The sequence below is a fragment of the Streptopelia decaocto genome (genome assembly GCF_964273445.1).
Source record: "Streptopelia decaocto genome assembly, chromosome: 6".
Classification (NCBI taxonomy): Eukaryota; Metazoa; Chordata; class Aves; order Columbiformes; family Columbidae; genus Streptopelia; species Streptopelia decaocto.
The window spans coordinates 32,154,922-32,174,115 of NC_138660.1; the positions used below are offsets into that span (position 1 = coordinate 32,154,922).

The 19,194-nt window shown below is 40.4% G+C and overlaps 1 protein-coding gene across 6 annotated transcripts in view; it reads right to left on the reverse strand.

Annotated features, from left to right (window-relative positions):
- Positions 1 to 400: 400 nt before the first annotated feature.
- PCNT (pericentrin) overlaps positions 401 to 19,194 on the reverse strand; it is an 86,128-nt gene continuing 67,334 nt past the window's right edge. For 5 of the 6 annotated variants that reach the window (XM_082056521.1, XM_082056522.1, XM_082056520.1 and 2 more), the window contains 14 exons: positions 18,454 to 18,651; positions 18,004 to 18,177; positions 17,182 to 17,377; positions 16,245 to 16,458; positions 15,718 to 15,868; positions 13,629 to 14,345; positions 12,481 to 12,761; positions 11,863 to 11,965; positions 8,746 to 8,910; positions 7,373 to 7,611; positions 6,327 to 6,415; positions 4,996 to 5,149; positions 3,525 to 3,652; positions 401 to 807 (listed from right to left, as the gene is read on the reverse strand). In XM_082056521.1, coding sequence (XP_081912647.1) covers positions 764 to 807; positions 3,525 to 3,652; positions 4,996 to 5,149; positions 6,327 to 6,415; positions 7,373 to 7,611; positions 8,746 to 8,910; positions 11,863 to 11,965; positions 12,481 to 12,761; positions 13,629 to 14,345; positions 15,718 to 15,868; positions 16,245 to 16,458; positions 17,182 to 17,377; positions 18,004 to 18,177; positions 18,454 to 18,651 — 2,853 coding nt within the window. In that variant the 3' untranslated portion in view covers positions 401 to 763. The remainder of the gene's footprint in view (positions 808 to 3,524; positions 3,653 to 4,995; positions 5,150 to 6,326; positions 6,416 to 7,372; positions 7,612 to 8,745; positions 8,911 to 11,862; positions 11,966 to 12,480; positions 12,762 to 13,628; positions 14,346 to 15,717; positions 15,869 to 16,244; positions 16,459 to 17,181; positions 17,378 to 18,003; positions 18,178 to 18,453; positions 18,652 to 19,194) is intronic. The other variant, XM_082056523.1, reaches the window with a different exon arrangement.

Genomic DNA, 19,194 nt, shown 5'->3' on the forward strand with positions numbered 1-19,194 from the left:
TGGTGGTGGGTTTTTTTGCATGGGGAAACTTGTTTAAATTGCAAAAGGGCATATAATTGGTAAAGTAGGAGGTCATGACGTCGAGTTTTTACTAGAAGTGGAAGGTACCCTATCCCTTTTACATTTCACCCTAAAAAGATCTTAGACCGAAGATACGGTTGTAATAAACAGCACCCGCATTATTCAAATCATCATCAAACAGCACCCAGCACAGCAGGAGGTGGTTGTCACAGAGCGGGTGGAGGGGACACAGACCCCAAAGCCTGTGCCCCATGGAGACACCGTCCCTTGGACACTGAGGCAGTGATCCTAGAGAAATATTAAAATCCATACAAGTTTAGGAAACAGCAAAAAAAGCAAATAGGTAAGGTGGAAACAAATAAGCATACAATCTAACAACTCACTAATAAAATGCCATTTTAATAACTTTTTTTTTTTTTACAAGGAATCCAGCTATACACTATAAAAAATAAACACCAAAGAGACTCTTTGCAACTTACAATACAGTGACGCAGGCACACGTCAGCCGTTAACTTACTAATAATTTCACATGAGCATGTAAAACATGGTTTTAGTGAAAAGTAATTTCCTCTTAAAGTACTAAAATATAATAAAAAGAGTCATATAAAAATCTGATGCAAAAGCACTGCCCTTTATTCAGTTGCACAAGAGCTGGTAAATGCCTCCATTCAGTATGGGCCGACTCAGAAGGAAGCAGTAACTCGGGGAGCGGGTCGCGGGATGGAGCTCGGAAGCGTTCTTGTCACTTTTTCATGCTTCTCTGACGAGGTGGGCCTGGAACTTGTCCTAAATTTAAATAAAACAAATTAATATTTAAAAACTGCTTGTGTGATGAAGCAACGGGGTGCAGTTAGCAGCATGTAATTTCCACAATGTGCTTCATATGAGCTATGCTAAAAGCAATTACTGTTTTCATGAGCCGCCTAGGAACAATACAACATGAGATTTGGAAGTTCACACGTTTGCCAAAGTGAACCTTGGAGCCCCAGGTTAAAAGCATAAAAAACCCTTTAATCTGCCCTGGTGAAAGGGACATGGTTTAGTGCTAGTTAGGTTATGGTTGGATTTGATGATCCTGAGGGTCTTGTCCAACTGAAATGATTCTGTGATGTCTTCCTGTAACTCCTGGCATCATCGTTCTGGTAACACAAAAATTAAAAAAAAAAAAAAAAAATCATACACACTTCCCACAAAATTGCTATTAATGGTGTCCCAGTTGTGGAATACTTATTCCACATTTAGTATAAAACAAAATACCTTATTTCTATGAACAACTGTCAGGTTTCAACTCTAAAATGTGTTTATCTATATCTGCCATAAACAGCTACAGTAAGGGGGACACACACACCAAAACCCCACCAAGTCACGGTATTAAGGTTTCTACATCAAAGCCTGCTGAGAGCAATGTCAAAGTCCCCATATGGAAGTGTCACTGTAGCTGTTGACTTTAGCGACATTAACAAGACTAGGACCTGCAAGCAAAGGTAGCCTTTTGTTCAGTTTTGTTTTAATTTTGTTTTTTAATTAGATCAAGTCAGAGAGCCAGAAAAAGCAGGCAACACATTAGACTTTCCCCAGAGCTCCTGTGAATGCTGACAAAGCCAAGATTCCTCTCCATCTAGAGAAACACATAATTTTCAAGTTTAATTTTTCAAAGTTAACAATGCGTTGGGAATATCACACATAATCATAAAAAAATTTGCCTCAGAAGGGAACTTAAGAATCTTTATTTTTCCAAAAGCAGTAAAGTTAATAATGCCATTAATAAATTGTGGGGAAGTGCATGAGAACAATACAGCACCTCTACAACGCAGATCAAATGTCCAAATCTGGTACTGCTGAGGAGCCGGCACCATAGATGTGATTTGAATGAGCATCTACAATGACTGCAGGGCCAAGAGTCACTATTTAATGCTGTGATGTACAATTGAATCCCACAAAAATCCCCCCCAGAGCTGATCTGCTGCCAATAAGGCTCACAGGAGGGGCCAGCAGTAAGAGTACTAGTGACTGGCAGAGATTTGCAGATACTGTTCAATATTTTTGTCATCTCAGGACAACCAGTATCAAGGCCCACATCTTTGGGCAAAGGCTGAAGGACAATTACAGGTGGCAAGTGTGCCTGGGAAACAGCAGCTGACAACAGTTACGCTTAGTGAAAGAGACAAGCAAGGTGCAGATGTGCGATGGAATTCACATGGTCCTCCCCTGGCACCACAACTACATCTCCACCTGGTCATCTTTCCAGCTTTTGGCTGAAATTATGGGGAGCCAAGGGTGGCAGTTGGTGGAAGGAAGTAACCAGTGCTTGCCTGGAGATCAAGGACCACAGGGACTCTCAAGCAGCACGAGGAAGTAAACAGATTGTGGGGATGAGCAGCCAGAAGTAACACGGGGAACCAGCCCAAACAGACAAAAGGGATAAAGGCTGGACAAAAGCATCAGTGGCATCATCTGACCTGGTGGCCCGTATTACCTCAGACCAAGGAACGAGCAACATAGCCTGGCTGGGTGAAGCAAGGCTTGGGGAAGGTGCTCCAAAGGCCCTGGAGGAACGGCTGGTTTTTGTAAATATTACGTTTGTGTTGCTGCTTTGTGGTGGGCAGGCAGCATGAGGCTACCGCTGCAACACAACAGTTACACATACAAACAGAGAACAAGTTCCCTTTGTGTTCGGTCCAGCACAAATGACACTGCAGCCAGAGGTCCAGCTCCTTTTCCACAATCCTGATACACTGGAGAAGGTTTAGATATAACCTCAAATATAACAAAACATTGGAAAACACATCTAAACATATCTTGACAGGAGATGATTTGAGGATGACGTGATGACAGTTTATAAGTTCTTCCTTGGGACAAGGAATTTCTGTGATATAACGAAGATATAAGAAGAGTAACCAGAAGATTAAACTAAGTAAATTTAGTCTAGAAATTAGGTGGAAGTGTTTTAAATAGCAAAGATGAGAGTCACTACAATCCTTCGTGTGCTCTTTGATCAATCTTGGAACTAGATGGCTGTTCTTACCAGACTCCAATTTTTTTTTTTTATATATGCTATGGAATATAAGGGAGCAATAAATGAGGGAAGTATTATAGTTTGTGCTGCAGAGAAAGCCCCATTCAGCTATTACAATGGTTCTCATTGACTTTAAAGCAAATTAACTCTATATGAAACTTGATTTGAATGCAACCCTTGCTTATTTAGACTTGATAGCAGGAGGGGGCTAGAAATCACATGAAGTTATTCAGCCTTATCACTATAGAATTTCACTAAGAACTTATTTTGAGAAATGCCACACTTGGACTAGTTTTAGACATGATTCACAAAAAGGTTTTATTTCAGAGACGTACTTAGTTTTCCCTCTGCCCCCACAACTATAATTACTCATTAAAACGATGCTCTTTTCGTGCTTTAAGTGTTGTAAGCAATATATAGGAAGACATCTTGCAAAAAGCAGCCCAGACTGCTGGCAGCTGTGAGGGGTAACAAGGTGGTTCCTTACCTGGTTGCACACCCCCTAGTCTTTGCTGGATGACCTCTAAGCGATGGATGTATTCTGTTAGCGATCGTTCAGGATCCTGAGCAGGCACAAGGGACTTTTCTGAAGCTGGACTTGTGGATGGATGCAATCTTAAAAAGGGAAACAAATTATTTTCTTATTTTCATGCCATGCTCTCAAATAAATACAATAAAGTTATATTCATATAGGCAGCAATTCAGTGCAAAGCAAACTAGAGCAACAGCAAAAACCACCATCACCATAAAATTACGTATAAAAAAGTTATAGACTGGGCAGCTTTGTATACAGGGGAGTCAAAAGAAAGGATGTTTTGATAAAAGATGGATTATCTATAAATCTCTCTCTCCTGATATGCAACAGAAAGTCTCTCAGATAAGAAAGCTGCAGCCAGAGAGAGTCTTCCTTCTGTGGAGATGAACAGGAACATGCTGCCATCCAGGCATGTGCTCTCCTGTTCAGCAGGGAAAATACTGTCTTGAAGGAAAAGGTTGAGAAAGGAGACCTTTTAGATGGTACGCTGTGTGTCCTTTCTGGACATTAACAACAAATTTCAGATACTAGCAGAAATATACATTGAAGGGGACACGCTGTGCAAACATATTGCTATTTGGAGTAAGAGTTTATTTATAGAATCATAGAATCGTTTTGGTTGGAAGAGACACTCAAGATCATTGAGTCCAACCATAACCGAACTCTGGCACTAACCCATGTCCCTAAGAACCTCATCTACACGTCTTTTAAACTCCTCCAGGGATGGCGACTCTACCGCTTCCCCGGGCAGCCTGTTCCAATGCCTGACAACCCTTTCTGGGAAGAAATGTTTCCTAATATCCAATCTAAACCTCCCCTGGCACAACTTGGGGCCATTTCCCCTCATCCTATCACTTGCTACTCAGGACAAGAGACCAACCCCCTCCATGCTACAACCTCCTTTCAGATGGTTGTAGAGAGAACATCACCTGTGACATCCAACCCAGCAATCACTAGCTGGGGTTGCAGAACTGGCCATAACTCATGAAAAACCACAACAGAACATACCCCACAATTTCTCCACCTCCCATTCTGTGTGCGTGCACAGAGTCTGAAGGCAGCTAATACTAATGCAACGCTGTCACGTGGTATGGGAGCCGCTTCCACAGGATGCTCAGAATTAATGTCCAACTTGCACGGCAAAGGCAACAAGAATCACCCCTCAAAGGAGGCTGACAGGCATAGCCATTGTAAATCCTGTAGCATGTCCAAACTGAACTGGGGAACACCACTAGGAATGCTCCCAGTCCAAGAACAGACATGCTTAAAGCAAAGGAAAAGTTTTCTTCACTTATAACAACTTGAAACAAAAACATTTAGCAGATCGAAGACAACGAATTCATCTCCTTGTTCAAGTAGCTCCTCCCGTAAGTGGTTTTATTTTAAGGAGAGGCTGTCGGTCAGGCAGAGGCTGCAGACTGACCTGCTGTGTGAGCCATGAGGGGAGCGGGGAGAGCGGCTCCCGAATCTGGCAGAGCTGGTTCTGTGGCACAGCCCGGTGTCGCGGGTCGGGGGAGAGCCCAGGGGGACGGCGGGGGGCTGCTGCTCCTTCAGAACTTCTGTTCTGGCACCGGGGGCTGTGGGAAATGTAAAACAGTTAATACACATAAACCTAACAAATAAAACCCACAAGAACGACAGCACAGTACAATTGTGTTTGGTTTTAAATGAGGCTAAAATACACTTTCTACTGCTAACTGCCTTTTTTTTTTTTTCTTTTAAATCTGTTTGTTTTAACCAGATTTAACAGAAGTTCGACATTTTAATGTCAAGAAACTACTTCCTGCCAATGGAGAACTTGCACTGTTTTCTTTCTCCAGATTTGCTTTTTCATCAACTGCTGCTATATCCACACAGGGGATGTTCCAATGGCTGGTACAAGCAAAATATTTTTTTCACAAAATTTTCATTCTCGTTGCTCTAACTATATGTTACTGTTGACTTACACTCTCCAGCTTCAGATTCAGCAGAGATTTTTTGGTTTGGTGAAGGTCTGAGGGGTGAGGGTGGGGTGTTGTTTTGCCTTCATTAAAAAAGAAGAATCCCTTCTGTAAGCTCTTTAAATCATAAAAAAAGAAATGAAGTATTTTTTCATGAGGATGCCAAAATGCTATTTGGTAGTGAGGTAGAAAGTTCAGCATGCGTTTCAGGATTCGAGTTTCATAGGAACCACACCACTGTGGTTTTATGTAGGATGTTGTTTGTTTGGGTTTTGTGGTATATTTTATGTCTTGTTTTTTTAAATACGTGTTTCCAGCAACTTAGAAACAGTGAAAATTATGTAGTACCAGCTAATGAAGAACGCACTATTCCACTTGAATTTTGTTGAGTGTTGAAAAGCCACAAGTAATGGAATATTACATTAAATGGGACAGTTCTACAATATTGGGTTCCACATTAAGATGTTTGCTTGAATTCTTACAAACACATCCGTATGTAACTCAAAGGAACACAGTCCTTACTGATGAGTTTTACGAACACAAGACTCAGTTTCACAGCCTGAGAAACTGCAATAAAGGGAGAAGAGGAGCAGCTTGCCAGTGTTGTAAATTAAACACTCTGGAAGTTTTCCATTGTAATTTCTTACAATGGCCTTGTAAACTCATAGCCATTGTGTTCAGGAAATGGGCAAACGAATTTGTGTTAACAGGTAAGCAGATTTTGCCACCTCTATGGGTATTTTTTGTTTTTAAATGAAACACATCACTAAAGAGAAATTATGATTAAAACAATGTACTTGTCCAAAGCACTTACCTGTATTACCTCCTATGCTGTGAGAAATGGTTTCACCCTGTGTGGTCTTCTTGCTAAATTTGTTCCACTTTTTCACTAAAAACTTTAACCTTGGTAACAAAATGAATTTGTACAATCATTAAAACAAGCAAAACCACACTGAACTTTAATATTAACTTGCTGTCAGCATGAAATGTATTAAACAACATAAGAAACAATCCTTGCAGGTGTGAAGGAATAATTCTTCAGTCTTTAGAGTGAAGGCTTATCCTATTTTACTCTGCAACGATGCTCTAACTGTTGGAAAGGTTCACTTGGTTTTGCACTGCTCCTCTGTCCCCAGTCTCCAGAGAGTTTTGTGGCATCTCTTCCTGCCTCAGCGGAGCAGTTTGGAGGTCACTGCTCCTGTGTCCTTCGCTATTGCTGTCGTTATAGCATCCACATCAAAAAAAACAACCTGAAGACATCCTGTGGCATCTCCCAAAAGTCAAACTTGCTAGTAATCACTCTCACTAGACAAGGGAATAGCTCAGAAAGAATCACCTATTACTTTTAAGACTTTTTTTTTCATTAAATGGATTCAAAAGCCATTATCAGATGGCATATTGTGCTAAGTGCAGCTAACAAAATCCATCTGACAGTAAGTGACAGCGTATGATAGAATCATACCAAATGAAACACAGGCTATGGGACTCGAGAGGAAAACAATCCCTGATGAGATGATGACGTTCTCATACTAGACAGACTATCCTGTGAGTACAAATAGATAATGGTCAGACCTGGAAGGACATCAGTTTGTCATTGTGTGCACTGATTTGCAAATACATTGCACTTGGGTCTCTCTCAAAAGAGAAGCAGCTTTTTCTAGATCTGTAGTTCTGTACACATCAAACAGTGCTGACTGAAACGGCAGCTTGGCCAAAGTTACAGCTAACAAGTCACATTTGAACTAGTTTTGGAGATAGCTTTTGCTTAATATTAACCAAGGATAAACCACAGGAACTATCAATTTTAAAAACTTCCAAGAAAACACCGCGTTTGAGAGACAGTGAGTGTTTTGGCTTTACCTTGATACCGCGATGATTGCCCTGACCGCACATCTGAACTTGGTAAAAGGCCGGGACCGCGCCCCTGAAAGCTGCAGGTCTGCGGGTGAGGGGTAGATCCCCATCCGTGCTATCAGAGAGAGGGTTGCTTGCTCACAGTCCTGAAATCCACCAAGCAGCAGCAAGAGGTACTTCTTCTGATAAACTAGAGCCTTTCGAAAGCTCTCTGCTCTAAGGTACTTCCTATATAATCTCTGCAACTGGAGAATGAAAAAAAAAAAAAAAAAAGGAAAAACAAATTCCAATCCGTTAAGATTTAGCTACAGAAACTCAGAAAAGTTGGTGGCTTTTTCCAGCAATGTCTCTCATGTATTTTGCTTTACAAAATTGTAGAAAGCTATTTAATAATTATGAAGTATAGAAGCAGTGTATCTTTACCTCTAAAATGAAATTTTGAGCAAATATTTGTATATCAGACTCTGTGACTTGGCCAATTTTGGTGCAAAGCAGGGGTGCGACACTCTGGCAGTCTGGACACCATACTACTGAATTTCTTTATGTCCATGAAGTCTTGACTAGGCTAGAAAGTTTTGCTCATTGGTTGGTGTGCAGAAAACCAGCCACAAACAAGGTGCCTTCATGTCAAATGTCCACACTGTGGACAGGATGCAGCTGGCACAAAAGCTCCTGAGTTTGGAGTGTCAGACTGTCTTATATCTCCTGAATGTTTCAAAGCAAAATGGCCATACCCAAAACTCTAAAACAGTTTAACTTCTTAACAAAGAAAATAACATCTGCTTTACATGAATATTAACTGGAAAGCATGTTGGGATGAGTGCCCATCTCACTTCATTACAAGCAAATGTGTCAGAGGAACAAAGTATTTAAGATCGGGGTGAAAAGTTAAAAATAATGGATGTTTGATATTGTCACGCTTAAGCAAGAAATCTGAATTCCCTCTCATTTAAGAGTAGAAAGGGATTCCAAAGGGCTGGATTACTTTTGGTGCAAGTTCCTGTCTAACACTAACAAGTTACAAAGGAACATTTCTGATGAGGGACATAAGGGGAAAGTGTTCCTAATTTAATATGCAGTTTATAAAACTGTTGATCTATAAAGTCACCTTTTATAATAGCAACCAAAAAAAGATTACAGCAATAAGTTAAATGCCATAATCTAACAGATACTTTTATCCCTAGAAATCTGAGCTGTACGCATCCTGCTTCCTCTGCAACAAGAAGTTCTATCATATTTATTCAAACAATACAATTACTAAATTACCAGTTCTACACATGGCATGAATCCTTTAAGCAAGTCCCAAATGTTTAAAAGACACACTAATGGCTACAGCGTCGCTCGTTCATCAAGCTCCACACCAGCAGCATCAGGTTTACCTTCGGACTGGAAGTTTCTCCCACTGGTTTGTTTTCAGTTTCAGCAGTCGCTTTAGCCAGTTCAGATTCAGCCTGTTTCAGTGCGTTCTGCAAAATGTTTCTCTCTCGCTGCCAAGCGTCTCTCTCCAGTTCGTGAACTGAGTCAGTATTGTCCGTAGATCTGATCTAAAAAAGAAACCCAAAGGAAGTGAGCTGTGACCGTTTCTGCACATTACTTCCACTGCCAAACATCTCAAACTGAATAAGAATCTAACCTTATGGACAAACCAACACATAAAAACAAGCCTGAAAATTAGCAATGGCATTCAGTGTTAAATGGGAGGATGGAGAGCTGAAAAACACAAGCAGCCCTTCTTAAGACGTATCAAATTAATTTTTGATCAAGCTACCCCTTCTCTGTAGATCTGTCTGATCAGGAATCCTGTTCCCTTTAATAACAAGACACTTGGAAAAGGAAACAAATCATCTGGCTTCATTCCATATCCACAGGCAGCACAGGAACTGTGAAGAAAGTGTCTGTGTATACACATGCCTGCACAAAACCGTGTTGTGAAGCGTCTAGAGAAATAGATTCTGAAAAATGACAATCAATTCAGAGAAATTCAGTTTTGTGGAAAGTCATCTCTTGTAGGAATGAGACTCAACTCCAGGTCCAATTCTCTGTGGAAGTTCTGCCTTCAGAACCCTCTTCAGATCAATTATCAATTTAATGGTCAATGGTTACATCAGTGTGTGATCCAGCAGACCACAGAGAAACAAAAGATATCTTTTGATGCAGTTCATGTTTTATCCCTTGAAATAAAATCAGGGCATCAGAGGAGCCACTACACACTACTGACCCAAATTTCTCCTAGCAACTTATTTAAGTACAACCTTATTAGGATTTGGAACTTTTTCGGAAGTAATTTCTGATTAACGCCTTAATACACTAGCACGTGCCATTTACATTTCTCTTCTATGAAGAGCACAACTTTTCAAGTAAAATAATCTTAGAAAGTTTAATAAATCACAGCCATCTAAGTCTTTTTGCTGCCTGCAATATCTACAGCAACAAATAGGGATTCCAATGCCATCTGCACCTTCACGGCACATCGTCCACCTCCCTCCCAACTTTATAACTCCTTTAAAACTTCTGAAACAAAGGCTCTCCACTTCTCAGCAAATTTAAAACAGATTTTAAAAAATTATTCTAGATCTAACACTACTTTCAGTACTGTTTTGAAATTACGTATTTATTTCTGCACAAGTTAAACTCTTGTCCTGTATTTATTATCTAATTCACAGACGTAAGGTAAGCACTATGGTCCCACCATGCCAGCCATTCTACAGACCTGCAAAAGCTCAATTTGAAGGCAGTAACAGATACTCGTAATATCCAAGATCCATCTACCCACTTGATTTCTGCTGCACCAGCTGGCATTTGATTGACTGATTCCACATTTACTTTCGCACAGATTTTTCATCCTGGCATTTTGACAGTTTCCCTGTCTAACAGTCCCCAATTTATCACAACTCAAGAAGGTAATAACAGTAAATTCCTTTGGTCTCCAGAGCATGTGGTTCAGCACCTTAAAGGAAGGAGAAATTCAGGGAGGAGCCTGAAACAAAAGGCAATTCTGGAAAAAAATCAAAGCCTGAAAAGAGGGCAGAGAGGAGGGTGTTTGTGTCCACAGAAGAGAAGGATATAAAGCTACAGTTTTCACTCTGTAAGCTATAGAAAGGCATATGTCTTTATAGAGCTCCACTAAACTAGTTTTTTGTTAAATAGAATATAAGTCAAAACACTTCAGTCCCTTTATTTTAGTGTGGTCACAGTCCCTGGAGGAGGCAATTGCAAAGTCTGGTCCAACAGGAGAGGAGCTGTTATTCTGCATGGCATTCACTGGCTTAATGTTCAGAGGGCTGCTAATTGATGGTAATGAGAGCCTGGAAAAACTAGAAGTTGTGAAAAGCATTTGCAACAGAGTTCCCAACACGGAAGGTCTAATGGCATCAGAGCAAAAACAAACAACCCGTGCTATTTTTTTTTTTTCCAGCAGAGTAATAACTTGGAGGGAGCTGAGCCAGAAAAACAGCTCAGCTCTGGAGGGAGTTCTGCTAAGTCAGATTTAAAAAGAGCCATAAGGTTGTCTGGTTCCCCCACAGGCTTTCTGAGCATTTTGTCCACAGCGGAGGGACCTAAAGCTTTGGGGGAAGAAGGTTTAACCACAGTAACACCTACCTGGGAGGAGGTCACATCCCCCTCCTGATGGATGGAGATGATCCATTTGGCAGCCACCTAACTGGTTGCACAGGCAACAGAAGGAAAATATTTACTGTCCTTTGTAAGCACTTAGGGAGAGTTTGCATCAGGCCTGGCCAACTTGTCATATACCATGAGTTATACTGCAGAGCACAGGAGAACAGTATAAGTTACCAAAGCTTCTTCACCTACCAGACAGTCTGAACTCTTTCTTAAAGGAGTGTTTGCTGTGGATCTGCTATCAAGCAGAGAGAGGCTGAATCAAAAAGAGCCAAGACTTAGCCCTAAATCCCCAAAATTTGTCTGAAAGAGCTGCAATGCAAAGATCTCTTTTTTTATTATAAGAGAGAGATAGAAATGACAGGGCAAAGTTACCTGGTGAGTGAGATGGAATCTAAGAGCTATGTACTTGGTATCAATAGACCTGAGCTCAGCCTTTGATAACCCCCAGGCTTGTATCAAACAGTATTTGCAACACCACAAACATCAGTCAAAACACTCAAATAACAAACCTTTCTCGCACTTTTCGAAAATTACTTGACAATTTGCTCAAAAACAACTGTCTTTGGATGCACAGAGAAGCAGCAGCAACACAGCCCAGGGTGGCAGAAGCAGACTGCAGCACAACAAAATAGCGAGAGTCTGCTACTAAAATATGTTGATATAATGACAGTGCGAGTACAAGAGTGTGTCCTTTTTCCGTCCCCAAGGCAAAACACATTTTTCCTCAATGTTTTACCAAATAAGGAAGAGGAGGGGGAAAATAAAAAATTAAACAAACAACAACAAAAAAAATCAGCTTATATGTGTACTGCAACCCAAAGTATACAAAACAACTTCACTGATAATTGACCAATATATGCTGGTTTTCTTACCTGAGATGCAGGAGTAGACAATAAATCTGATTTTAGTTCCTTTAATGTCTGCAGTAAAGAGGCTACAGCTTCATCATTTGATGCAGACCAAATGTTAACTGTTCTGTAAAACAGAAATACTTTTCTTAACATCAAATTGATTTATAGTAATGTTAATGTACATTTGATTCCTTCTCCCCACTGGATGACCTTTACATTTTGAGGCTGTACTTATGGATTATTCATCACACAAAATACTATGAATACACACAGGAACTAGCAAGTTTTGCTAATTTTTAAGAGTAGAATTTCTAAATAGTGCCACATAGGATTTATTCAGAAGTCTGTATTTTATACCAGTCTGAAATTCTACCATGCAAATCTAGGCTACAGCAAAACATCAGTAGTATTTTACTTTGCTGCCAAAGAAATAAGAAATTACTGCTCTTCGGCCACTCAATCCTGACACCTTGTTTTTCCCTGCCATGCTCCATGGAGTTTCCCATTCTAATCCTGCAAATGTGTTGATTAACCTGTTTTTTGATTGCTCTCTAATTAGCGTTCTGCAGTTGCCAAACTACCCAATTGACTCTTTCCCGTAGAATGATAAAGAAAACTGTGTTATGAACAACTACTCACTTATCTACAGTTTTATATACGAACTCATTCAGGTGCACAGCTACAAAAAGCAACTGCTGTCTTATCTTCTCCAGCTGTTGTTGCTGCTGTTGCAAATGGGATTTTTCACTTTCTTTTGTCGTGGCCTGTTTGGCATTTTGCTCTTTGTTTAAGTTACACAACAGTTCTTGCTGGCGCTTTGGAGATGGGTGATTTCTTTCTCTTTCTTCTAATACCGCCAGTATTTCCTGCAGCTCTTTAATTCTTTGTGCATCCCTCTGGTGTTGCCGTTCTAAGTTTTGCTATTTGAACAGAATAAGTAGTAGTTAATTGCATCTTCTACATATATATACATACTCACATATAAGTGGTTTTTTGTTTGTTTGGGGCTTTTTTTAATACACAAACTGCAAATACAAGCGTGACACTCCCATAAATAATCACAGCTCAGCTTCAACTTAGATTATAAATGGACCTCACTGGAGTACCCCATTGAGCTGGTCTTCCTTGGAGCAGTGGGACTGTAGTGGATAAACCCCACTTCTGCTTGGTTCTCCACTAACACTTCTGGTTAGAATAAAGCCTATTTGGAGCTTATCACCTGCCTAAATTGGTTTTGGAGCTTATAACCTGCCTAAATTGATTTTTGGGGTGCCCCCATGACACGGGGCCACGAGGAAGGCATTTAATGACACGGGAACAGGTATTTTCTCCATCCGTTTCCAGATGTGGTGACTGAAAAGTCTCCAGAGGTCCTGCAAAGCCTTTGTCGTCCTCTAATGAAAGTGAAGGAGCTGAGGGACAAGAAGGGTGAAACTGATACGATCGCAAACCATAATTAGGAACCTAGCTCAAAATAAGGGCAATGACATGAAACCTAGCTCAGTTCCATCTCTGTTTAAGCCATATTCTTCTCCATCTGTTAACAACCGGCAATTCCCAGCACAGGCAGGGATGTGAAGATCAACTTCTGGCAACAATAAATCCAGACACAAACCCCTGAAAACGGCTGTGTGTGAGAAATGCAGGAAAAGAGCTCATCTAATGCATTTCTCAGAATTCTTTGTTCAAGGGAAGGAAACATTTCAGTTAAATAACGCCATCCACAGGGTTAAATCCCAGCTGGTGGCTATTCCAATGTAAGGCAAGGCTTGCAGATGCATTCTCACCAGTCTCTCCTGATCTCTCTGCCAGTCCTTCTGCTTCTCTAGCTCTGCTTGGTGCTGCTGTCTTCGCTCTCTTTCCCTCTCCTCTTTCTTGTTTTTATCTTGCTCTTTCATTGTCTTGACGAGCGACTGCAGTTGTTCCCAGTCGGCTTTCAGCTTCGCCTCCCTTTCCTTCTGGGCCTCCAGGGACCGGATTACCTCTTGCTTTTGACCCTGAAGAGATTCCAGCGTCGCTCGCAATTTGTCGCTGGCCTCTCTCTCCTTCTGGGTTTCTTCGCAGCACATCTGTACTTCAGCCTCGAGCTGCCTTTGAGAACGAATGGCCTTCTGGTGCATTTTCTCAATAACGGCAGCTAGCTCTATAGTTCGGGACCTCTCTTCTTCCAGCTGGGCTTGGAGCTCTCGAACAAAGGCTTGTTCCAACAGCGACTCCCTGTGCTGACAAGAAGCACCTTCTTTCACTCTCATGCTCAGCTGTTCTGTCAAAACGCGTTCGTGATTCAAGGAATTCAGGAGCTCCAGCGAACGATTTTTCTCAGCATCAATATTTCTCTGGAGCTCCAACAGTTTGGTCTTTTCCTGGGACAGCAACGCTTCGCAGCGGGAGTGCTCGATCTGCAGTTCCTTGCGGAGATTGTCGTTTACCGTCTGCTCGTGCTCCAAGGATACAGAGAGCTGGCTGTTCTGCACCAACTGCAACTCCAGGGCAGCCTGCAGCTCCTGTTCAAAAGGGGGAAACACATATTAATAGTCCAGCACAAACACTCATATATGGGGCAGGCTGGCAATCAGCAATTCTCAACCTCCTGCTTTACCCAGGAAGAAATTCAAGATTGAACTAGAGTAGTTCAAGTATTAGAAAGGTTAAATTGAAAATTACAAGTTTAACTGTCTAATTGTAAGTGCCAGAAGCATGGTTGTGAGCAACATGACACCAAGTAACAAAACCAGAGATTATCATGTTAAAATACCTTCCAACACGTTATTTTTTAATTCAATTAGTAAGACCCTCAGTAGGAAAATTGCTATTCTTCACATCATTCAATCACCTTCATAAGCGATGTCTGAAGCGGAAACCATAGAATCATATAACACCAGGTTGGAAGGGACCTCAAGCATCACCTGGTCCAACCCTTCTTGGCAAAAGCAAAGTCTAGACAAGGTGGCTCAGCACCCTGTCCAGCTGAATCTTACGTGTCCTATGTTGGGGAATCCACCACTTCCCTGAGATTATTCCAATGGCTAAATGTTCTCATCGTGAAATACTTCCCTCCTCTGTTTGTTTAAATCAACCCGTGTTGATTTAAAAAGAACCAAAAATGTAAGAAGTAAGACTAGATGTAAAACTTCTGGATTTTACAGCTCCTATCTTTAAAACAGACAGTACAGACTGATAAAAATGATCCATCCCTAGGTCCATTTTGAGAGTTATCTGTTACCATTTGGTTATGGTTTTCAAGTTTATAAAAAGGCTAATGTTAAGTCTCCCTCTTTTTCCAGTCACTGTAGGCCTTTTCCAAGAATAGTCATTGCTGTTACAGTATCAGAGAAAAAGCTGTTCATTTGCTTTCTGCTCAATTTAGAAGAAAAGGAACAAAAAAAGACTTTGGTTAACCTCCAAAAACCACATGTTAAATTGGAAAGGCTCCAGTTACTCTCTGCCAAGCATGTGTATCATTGGGTTGTTTGCTTTATAATCTCAGTTGATCGTACACATCACATCCTCACAGCACGTTTGCTCTGGAATAACGGGTGCAGTTGCACAAGTGTAGAATGTGGCTCGCCCCACAGAGCAAGGGCAGCAGAAAACTGACCCAAATAATGTAACTGTGGAAGCGTAAAGCTCCAAAAACACTAAGAAGATACAAAAAAGGCAGACATACAACTTTTGCTTATTTCGGCATGTGCAATTAAGGAGGGTAACAAACTAAAAAACAAAGTAAATGCTGTGCACATTCAGTAGAAGTTTGAGGGCTTTTAAATAGTTATTAAACAAAAAACATTGAGCATAATAAATACCGCAAAAATAACTTATTAGTTCACCTCCCTTGGTGCATGAAGTTAACTGAAGCACTGAGATGCAGGGCATTACCTCCAAGGCCTTTGTCTTTTCATCTCCTGCTTTCTTATGCTGAAGCTGTTGTTCCTCAAACAAACCTCGCAGCTCCGTTTCCTTCAGATGTGCAGTCTGCAAGTCTTCAAGTGCAGCTGTCAAATCTTTTTCCTTTTTTTCCAATGCGAAACTGCAAAGTTCAAAAATACACAAAAGACATCAGGCAAACAAAAGTAAAAACCAAAGGACTAAGACAAAAGCTGCAGGAGTGAGGTGCAGGAAGGACACAAGGAACCAGCCTTGTTCTCTTTTAGTACGCCTCTACAACATGCACTTGTTTCCACAATCTTCTCAGTCAAGGCTACAGAAAAGGTAAATACGCGAATTTGGACTGAAGATCAGGTAAGTTTAAGCAGTTAGTAAAGAAAAATGAACAGATCTGTGAAAAGAGACAGCGGTTAGTTTTCCTCTTTGTGTTTCCAAGTGCTGCGCCATTTGTGGATCCAATGAGTATACAAAGCTCCTTCAGACCTGTTGATAAATCAAAGAATAAATCTACTTCTCACCATAACTGGTTTATTTCCCTCTGAAGCTTTTCCAGGGATTTCTGCAGCCTTTCATTCTCTTGCTTACTTTCATATAACTCTGCTTTCAGGGCTGTTTTCTCTTGATTCAGGAGATCACATGTTTCAGAGGTTCTCTTCTGCTCCTCAGCCAGGGTGCTGTGCAAGTCACTTACAACAGATTTTTCCTGCTGAAGCTTATATTCTAATAATTCAACTAGAATAAGAAAATGTTATCAGTTGTTTGTATTACAGAGAATTTGACAATGTGTTATCAGTTACACTGGTTCAAATGGAGGAAAAAAAAATCAGCTGTGTTAAAGTGGTTTTGTCTGGATAATTAATTTATTTTCAAACATATGAATCAGCAGAGAGATGCACATAGAGAGAGCTGGTCTATCTCTATATACTGGCTCTGCTGCTAAAACTTTCTGAAATTCATGCCCAAGTCTCTTCACCCTGGGGATCCCAAAGCAGAAACTTCTCTAACTACCAGGGCAAAGTGAAAAGAACAGGAAAGCTGATGAGACTGTATGAGCTACTGTGATATATTGGAAGCAACCTGTTACTAATGGATTCTAAACTTCATGAACCCATTTACTAGCAAACATATGCATAAGGAAAACTAACAAAGGTATTTTACTGTTGTTGATGGGTTTTCTACATGTGTATGCTATAAAATAGTCACCCTTCAGTTCTATTGCTTTGGGTTATTTTAAAGCTCATCTTTGCTTTTCAGATTTTTCTTAACTACTAATATTAGAAAGAAGAACTCCTTCCTCTGCTAAAATTGTAGGAAACCTGAGGGCATTAATAAAACTGAAGAATTGTACAGCATCTGCTTCTTTGCAAAACCATCTTTTTGTTCGTTTTATCTTCTAGGCAAAAAAGGAAAGAACTGACATAAAAGAGCAGGTAACAAGAACCTTGTGATTACTACCTTTCCTCCGAAGGTGATGTTCTTGTTTGCTCCCATGATCTTCTGCCTTGGTGAGGGTTTCCTGCAACTGCTGCAGCTTCTCCTGGTTCTGAAGGTGCGTCATGCGGAGCTGAGCTCGGAGATCTTGTATTTCAGAGAGCAAACTGTTCCGGTCTGAGGAGAAAAGGTGCTCTACAATCATCTGCTTCTGTTCCTCCTGAAAATGAACCAAGTCCTGTTAAATCTGCAAGGCTATTCCCATATTTTCTACAAAGATAAACCCTCAAGAAACCCTTAAAGTACAAGTTCTATACAGAGGGAACTTCAAATGACTAAGTGCATTCTTCATGTTGATATTAAGTAAAAAAGAAAAACCTCACTTCACTAGATTCCAAATAGAGTAACAGTTATTAATAATAGTTTATACATCGTAGTTACAACAAGCCATCTGGTCTGAACCTAAATACTAAATATTATCAGCAAAAAATCCCAAGCAGGTATTGAGTTAGCTCAATACGTACCCTTTGCACAAGAAGTCTGTGAAGCTCTACATGGAATTCTTTCCCTCCCCTTTTTATCCAATATTTCCTTTTCACAATCTCCAGGTCAGTATTTTTCTGAATGCTAGCTAAAACAATCCACAGGTTTTGCAGCACAATATACAAAGTTTGAGAAAAACTGTACCAAAACATAGACTATAAAGGCTTACTGATCCCACACCACCTGGATTAATGCACAAGGTAAGATTTAACAACAGAAGTAGTAAAAGTGTAAAAACCTTAAAAAATATGGGGGAATAGATGAACTGATGTATGACCGTAACACTTTAAGAGGCTTTCTTACTTGTTGTTTCATGATGTACTCCAGTTTTTCCACTAATGAAGCTTCATCACCAGACCCAGGATTGGAGAAGTGAGACTTCAAGTCAATTTGCAACACATTTCTCTCCTTTTCAAAGATGCTCTGTACTGCTTGCAGAAGTTCTCCTCTCCAGTCAGCAGCAATACCTGAATGTTCCTGTTAAAAATACACATATATGTATATACTTTTTTAAAAAAATGGCATCTCTTGACAATCTCAAATGCATTGTCTTTCATATCATTACTGTGTAAGAACATACCCGTTAATTTAAGCACGCCAAAGGTGAAGAGGCCTGTTCAAATCTCAGAAAGTCCCTTGCTCCTCATACTTACATATATACACACACATACACACTAACTACAAAACAATATATATTTCTATATATATAAAAAACTGGTTACCTTGTTTTAAAGGATATTTTTCTTGCCCTACCTTGTCTCTTCTATCTGCCACCTTGCTCAGGTAATCTTTCAGTGACTGTATTGCATCCAGCAAGGCTAAGCCCTCCTTCTGCCATCCCTCCATCACTGCTCTGCTCTGATGAACATTCTTCAGCTCCCTAAAGCCAAAGGGATGCTCTGACAAAGCCAATATTTTGCGGCTCTCTTCATACACCATCTTGAGCACATTCTGAGAAGGAGAAACAAACAAACAAACATAGTATTAGGAAACAGGCATCAGCATCCTGACAGTGCAAGAGTGCGATGGGATAGCACTAGACAACAAAAATAATACCGCCTAACAACCAAGGTCAATATTTAAGAATACAGTGGCTACTGTATTCTTAAATCCTGTATTCACAACATTAAAGCACAAATGCCAGCGCATCTTACTGCTGCGTACATCAACACGCTAATATGCAGTTAAGCCAAAGGACCGTACCGTGTTGTTTCTGAACTATTTAGCCAAATTTCCTGGGAATAAATTACATTCTATTCAAGTCTGAAGGCATGTCACTAAAGCCCAGTGATGCCAGAAAACTGAATTATGTATTTAGACAACCTTGGCTTAATTTAGCAGATTATGTACAAATAACATCTCCCAAAATAATCAGTCTTAATAATTTACGCAGTGGAAATAGTTTCCTCTGACATTGTCAGGCAAAATAAACTCTTTTAAATAAATTCCCTGTTCACAAACTATTACATCATGCACAGATGTTTCCTGGTTGCT